Below are 7,188 nucleotides of genomic sequence, written 5' to 3'. Positions count from 1 at the left end.
TCTGGCAAGATGTTCTGCTCCTGAATCAGCTGGGTGGGTCTTGCCTCTAGCCTCTTTGCAGGGAGTTCTGCTGAAGGGTTCCTCGCTGGGCCTGCACTCTGGGTTGAATGAAGATCCGCCAGCCTTGGGTCGTCTCACTCACTCGCCAGGCCTGCACTCTGGGTCTATTCAGGATCCAGAGGGCCCTGAGTCATCTCACTCACTCGCTGGGCCTGCGCTCTGGGCCTATTCAGGATCCCGAGGGCCCTGGGTTGTCTCACTCACTCGCCGGGCTTTCGCTCTGGGTCTATTCAGGATCTGACATTTCAGAATTATTGTTAAAGCCAGAAGCTTAGAAGTCATCACCAGCCAACTTCATTAGCTGCTAACTCATTAGAAGCACCATGGCTACTTTTTAGAACAAATCTGTCTCTGAGCCATACCTCAGAGAATCTGATGTAATAGATCTCCAGTGTTTGTGCTCACTATAAGCACTTCATTGCTTCCCTCCTGGTTCTCCTCTTCTTTTCCCCTTGTCTGTTGCCCACATAATTTTAATGTATCGTGAGAGTAGAGAGCCACTGTTTTGCTGATGAGCACATTCTGTATCAGCATCATCAAAAGTTAAGTTACATTTTGTTTCATATTCTCTCTGTTGCACGTTGTCAATTTGTGAGTTGGAGATAAAAAGGGAATATGAATTAGTAGGTAGACATAGAAAATAGTGTCCAAAATATTTCACAACTTAAATTGTGCCTGCTTATCATGATTTCTTATATCATATTTAGATACAAATTACTGATTAAATAGGTTCAACTTTCAGCACTGCTCTGATTTGCCACTGATTTTGTGAATTGTCCTGAACTCTTTTATCATTTCAATAGAATATATACCTTTTTTTTTAACCAGTGATTTTTGTAGCATCTATTAATAAAGTATCTTCCATTTTCTTAGGTCATCGGTTTTGGATCTGTTAAAATTGCAGCATTCATAGCTATGGTAGGAATTCTGTCTATTATCGCTCAGGTGAGTGTTGTTTCACGCATACTTTAACAAACTTTTGTTTTCCTTTTACTCCTTTGGAACCAGATTCACAAAGATACCTCTTAGGCCTGCAGTGGCACATCTTACACAAGTAGAGGTTAATGTCAAATTCAAGAAGCTGGCAGGACATGACTCACAGAACTATTTTTTCTTGGTAGAATGTTGAGGTCATGTTTAGGGGGAACTTCATACAACTTTCAGTAGCATTATTTGTTTTAACTTGTGCTGAGTTGGTACTTTTATTTGTTTACAAAACAACTAAAATAAATAACTTGTAGATACCACAAAATTAAACAGAAGAATGTATTACACTATTTTAATGGTGAAAAGTAAATAGTGGGAGAATCCGTAGTGGCCCTGTATAAGCTAGAGAACTGGAGGATCCTGTGGCTGCTTGGCCTACAGAGATGGAAGCGTGCAGCATTAGCCCAAGGTTGGAGCTCATTGGAGAGTTGCTAGTGCAAGACTGCTTTAGAAGGCTGAAGAAACTGGAGGCCAATGGCAGCAAAGGACACACTCTGAAGAAGACTAGAGCGCTTCAGAATGGGCAGTTTCTCCTGCTTTTTTTTTTTTAATGCCAGTCAGATTATAAGACTGGTGGTTGTTGCCATCCAACCCAGTGTGTCTTCCTCCCTCAGTTTGCTGGCCTACAGGTCAGTCCTCCAACGATGCCAGAACTATGTTTACTAATCTGCTAGGTGTTTCTTACTCTAGTCAAGTTGATACATCACAATTAATGGTCACAATGAGTTAAATTAGGATATATACAATAAGTGAAGGGCATTAAATGTTCCCCATTCGTTAGAAATACAGAATCACCACAGCAGGGATATGACCTTCACATCAGTGTAGTGCCTTGAATGGGTGCATTCACTGTGTCTTGTGAGACTCCTAGAGGCTGTTGCCTTGATATGCCCAAGCCAAGCAGAATGCTGTTCTGTGTTCCTGCCCAGAAGAAATGGAAATGTTATGAATGTTTCTTCCAAACACTGTACTTAACAGGCTCATGGAACACAGAGGCCTGTTTGTGTCTGTTTTAACTATATTTGCGTATGTAAAGTATGTTAAGCTTTCAGGTTGATCACAATTTCTGTCTGTGTGTTACATTAACTCCAGTTGATTAGCTACTGGCATCTTTTATCACATTCATTTTTAGACAATCTCAACTTCTAATATTTAGCAGAGTATATATGTGTTAAAATCAAGCTTACACAAGTTCCGCCTTGGTAAAACTGTTAACCTGCAGCCAGATCCTATGTCTGTAAGTGTTCAGCATGAGTTTGCTTGGCAGTTTTTCAAACAGCCTGCTAAAACTGTGTAATATTTTGGGAGGTGCTAGCAGAGCCCCAGGCAGACAGATTTCTCCGGAAGGATGTGAAAGGGCCCAAGCCCCAGGTTAGCGTAGGAGCCACTGAAACTCCACCTCTCAAAAGATACCTCAGTACTGTGAGCCTTTGAGGTCACAGCAGCATGCTCTTAGAGGTACGTGGTTAACCATGAGCAGGATTCACTCTGTTTAAGTCTGTGTTCATGTGGTTTCTTAGGTATCTCTTTTTCTTTGCAGACAGTCTTTCTTAGCATCTTGATGCGATCCCTGGGGAATAAAAACACTGTTCTCCTAGGCTTGGGCTTCCAAATATTGCAGTTGGCTTGGTATGGTTTTGGATCTCAAGCTTGGTAAGCCTTACCCATAGATTCTTATGAACTAACAGATGGGTGTGTGTTAGAGGAGCTCTTGCTAATTGAGTGTGATGAGAAGCAGCAAGTTTGGTGTATTCAGCATTTCAAAAGCCTTAAATTAGGTTATTGGTGGGTAGAACTGGATAATTCCAGGCGATTTGTAAAGATTGGTTCACCTCAGCAGTCTTTTACTGAATCATTGCTTAATTGAATGTGTGTCTATCTAGCCTACCAATGAAGTTCTATAGCTGTATTTTAAACACATTTGCCATTGTTTGGAGACATGAAGTTCAAAGAAAAAGACAAGGAAAAATGATCATGGCAAGCTTTGCTGTTGTAATTAACTCAGTGATCTTAGGCAATAAAATAATCTTTATAAAGTATAGCTTCAACTTTAAGAAACACTAAGATCTTTTTGAATGGCATGTGTGGCCCTAGGGAGTTACGAGTAGCACATTAGATTCCCTTTAAGAGGAAGGAGGGTCAAAATAAACTCCCTATAATAAGAAGAAATAAAAGTTCCTTGTGCTGCAAATTTCCCTAGTGCCTAGCTGCCAAACACCAGCGTACATATCACCAATTTAGATACCAGAGCACCTTGTCACTTTGTGTTTGCAAATGGAGTGTATAATTTAGAGAAACTGCAAGTGCTATAGCAGTTAGAGGTTAGTTGGGAAATAAGCACGTGAAATTCCGAATTTCTTTTATTCTATGTGATGTTTTACCTAAACTTAACGTGGATGATCTTGTTCCTTTTTGAACTTGGTCCTGTGAGCTTAGGTTCACTGCTGATCGAGTTAACATTCTTGTAGTGCTAGAAAGACTTTGTGATTGTGAAGGACTTGTCTTTTTCAGTAAAGAATATCCCCAAGAAAATCTGGCCATGCTAGTTACCGCACAGCGGGGGCCTCACACATATTTCCTCCTGTGTCACGCATAGGCCTCTTCCATAGAGAGCAGGACCCAAGACTGAGGGAAGGGGCTCTTCTGGCTCAGTTGGTGGTGCACTGCCCAGGCAGGGCGGGAGTTAGCAGCTGCATAGCTCAAGAGCAGTTTGAGGGTGAGACTTTTGAAAGCATAAAGAGTAGTAATGCAATATTTATACAAAGTAGCGGCTCCTTGCAGAACTTCACTGAACTTACTTCTGCAGATGGTAATAGAGCAAAGAGAAGAAGAGGTTTTGAGAGAAGTAAAATAAATGAAATTTTCCTGGATTCTCTATTTCCATTATAGCCTGTGAAGAGATCAATAGTAACAGTGTAATTATAACCCTCCTTTTGTCTGTTATTGTAGAAAATGAGTGATTTTTAAAGGGAGAATAATAGCCTTGTGGTGGTATATGCCTATAATCTCAGGAGGCAGGGGCAGGAGAATTTTGAGTGTGAGGTCATCTGGAGATACATAGTGAGTTCAAGATCAGCTTAAAGTGTATATAGTGAGACTATAGCTCAAAAAGAGAAAAAAGGGATGGGTAGGTGATAAAGGAAAGTGAACATGAGAAACCAAGGCATTTGTATATTTGCCAGTGCATTCTGAGCCCTGAGCTCTTGAGGCCTGACCAAAGTCTGTTCTATTGCAGGATGATGTGGGCAGCAGGAGTTGTGGCCGCCATGTCCAGCATCACATTCCCAGCAGTCAGTGCTCTTGTCTCTCGGAATGCAGAGTCAGATCAACAAGGTATGGTCGGAGCCCTCGCTGTTTCCTCCTTCAGCTGAGACCTCTCTGCCAGAAACCTGAATCTCTGATCTCTTGACATCCACACCAGGAGGTGACAGCCTGTGATCCCTGCTCCAGGAGCTTATCTGTTTGCTTTGCAGATATGAAAGTCTTGTTTCCTATCTACCTTTATCTTACTTCATACTTAGAAAAAAGAAGAACCAGCAATTTTTATTACTAAGTTAGAAAATAGGTACTTTTCTTTTTCAGTTTTGACTCCTTTTGTCTGTGAGCATCAGAATTAACCTGACTATTCTTGTTTAAATAGGTGTCTATTAAAGGGTAGTTAGCAATGAGTTATTTAAATCACTAAAATTGCTTCAATTTGCAGTAATACAAGGTCTGTTAGCTTGATGTAGGAAATGGTTCTTAGGAAGATAAAAAAAGTTTGTAGAGGGGCCGGGGAGATGGCTCAGTGGAATAAGCGCTTCCCTGGCAAGCGCAAGGGCCTGAGTTCAATCCTCGGTTCCACCAAAAAAAAAAAAAAGTTTGTAGTTTTCAGTCATCGGGCAGAGTGAGAGGTGAAATAAGTGATGGCTACTACATGAAGAGTAGGTAGATGGTTGCTTACTCACCCTTCCTGTCCCTTGGCTTTGCTGGTAGGCAGTTCTGCCAAAATTAGTCCTTTTCCTTGTCCATTTCCTGAGGGCTCACTTTACTGTAGTCAGGAAGTAGGGAATTATAAAGGGCCTATTTTTTAAATGCTTTATTAAACTCTTAAAATTTTCAATGAAAAACTACATTGGAAAATATAACTTTATTCGTTGTACTTATATTTACCAATCAGAAATCAGCCATGTTTTTTATATCCATTTCTAAATAGTGTCACTTGAAGACCACAGGTTCCGTGTGTCACCCCCAGATACACTAACTGAACAAGGAAGACAGCCCTGTGTCTGAAGTATATGGTATCTCAAGATATCCTGGATACTGTTCTGTTATTCAGGGCCTGGACTGTCATTGACTTTTTATTTTTATGCTTATACATAACAGTTTATGCATGAACATACAAATATGAATGGTTTTAAGTCAACATGTAGAATGTGTTATCTTAGGCTAATGTCTACGTGACCATTTTTGAAGAAATACTGTATTTCATACGGTTCCAGCTAATTTGCACCAACTGTACTAGAAAGCAAAGATATCTAGAAATCAGCACTCAACTTTTCTGTGTAGGTCTATGCTATGATGGAGAACACTGTGGCAGCTGAGAGAACAGCATCTGCCAGGGAACGGGGCAGTGGCTCTTCTTATGTGACCAGGGCCATCAGGTGAAGGGCAGACTTTATTTTAAATACACTATTAAGTGAGCAGAGCAGGGAAATTCTCAGTTCACTCAACAGTGGAAATTGCCAGAATTAGGAAACATTATCTGTGTAATTTATAACTGTCCATTTGTAGGCAGATGTAGGTAATGAGTGAAAATCCGATGAAGTCTTCCTGATCCACTTTCTGCGTTGTGCTTTTTACTCATAGACATAAGTCCTGTGAGCAGTCCAGGCAAAATCAGTAGTATATCATAGCTTGTCAGAGTACCTTGAAACTCCATATCTTGAGATGCTTTTCTGAGAAGACTGACTCCTATTTCTTTGATGTAGGTGTTGCCCAGGGCATCATAACTGGAATAAGAGGACTATGCAATGGCCTGGGGCCAGCACTGTATGGCTTCATATTCTACATGTTCCATGTTGAACTGACTGAGTTGGGCCCAGAACTGAATTCTGGCAGTGGTGCCCTACAGGTAAATAGATGATATCTAGTTTTGTAACAGTGGTTAAGTCCAAGTATAGCAAATCTTATGATCTTAACTAGAGAGAATTCTTATTTGCATAGTACTGTTATATTTTATAGCAGTAAGCTCTGTGTTTATGTTTTCCTGGGATCAGGGAGGGTTTATTTCAGAGATTTGATATCTTAGAAAAGCTTTATCTTAATTTTAGCCTCTGTTTTTACCTTCATAGTCAATGTGATCAGGATGTTATTTGCTGGCTAATAACCTCAGATTAAGTAACATAGGAAATGACTTAAAAGCCCAGCTACAAATTATTTTTTAAAGTGATATTGAGTACAAAATTGGAATTAATCTTCAGTGTACAGAAATGCATAATAATAGGTCATAGAATGAGATTACAGGTTGGGATAAGCTATTTAGAAATAGTACCCCCCAAAACCACTGATTAATTGCCATTTTATATTCCAAAGACCAAGCTCTGTTAGCCTTACCATGTAATGAAATGTCTAATCTGATTTTGACAAAATGATTCACTTTTAGGTGATATATTTCTTTGGGTTGAAAAGACTAACTGAATTCTCATCTTATTTTCCATATCCACCAGGAAGCTGTTATCCCAGGCCCACCATTTTTATTTGGAGCATGTATAGTTCTTATATCTTTTCTGGTTGCCTTATTTATCCCTGAATACCGTAAAGCCAGTGGAGCTCAAAAACAAAGCAACAGCATCAGTGGTAGCCTGACTAACACCCCGGAACGGGTCAGTGATGAGGATATTGAACCACTGCTTCAAGACAATAGCATCTGGGAGCTTTCCTCCTTTGAGGAGCCTGGGAGTCAGAGTACTGAGCTGTAACTTGAAGAAAAGGAGTTCTGCAGATGTCAACTCTTAAAGCCTTCAGGGGAGCCACACCGCATGGAAACTTTATGGTGCTGGAGGGGTGAAACTAGCAGCACACTTGGGCCAGGTTGATAAGTGATTTCTTCATCGTTTCTCTCCACCCCACCCCCATCTCTCCCTCTTCCTGTTCTTTTCT

The 7,188-nt window shown here is 40.5% G+C and overlaps 2 protein-coding genes across 2 annotated transcripts in view; both read left to right on the top strand.

Moving 5' to 3' along the window:
* The window catches only part of LOC101571702 (hippocampus abundant transcript-like protein 1), a 61,815-nt gene that overhangs the window by 46,050 nt on the left and 8,577 nt on the right, over window positions 1-7,188 (top strand). The window lies entirely within an intron of this gene.
* Window positions 913-7,182, top strand: LOC101580979 (hippocampus abundant transcript-like protein 1). Its single transcript, XM_004643804.2, has 5 exons — window positions 913-1,005; window positions 2,588-2,700; window positions 4,283-4,380; window positions 6,018-6,160; window positions 6,756-7,182. Exons 1-5 carry the CDS (start codon window positions 976-978, stop codon window positions 7,005-7,007), a joined length of 636 nt encoding a protein of 211 aa, XP_004643861.1. The 5' UTR covers window positions 913-975; the 3' UTR covers window positions 7,008-7,182.

Source organism: Octodon degus, unplaced genomic scaffold (genome assembly GCF_000260255.1).
Source record: "Octodon degus isolate 3935 unplaced genomic scaffold, OctDeg1.0 scaffold00184, whole genome shotgun sequence".
In the NCBI taxonomy this organism is placed as follows: Eukaryota; Metazoa; Chordata; class Mammalia; order Rodentia; family Octodontidae; genus Octodon; species Octodon degus.
This window is presented reverse-complemented; position numbering and strand designations above follow the sequence as displayed.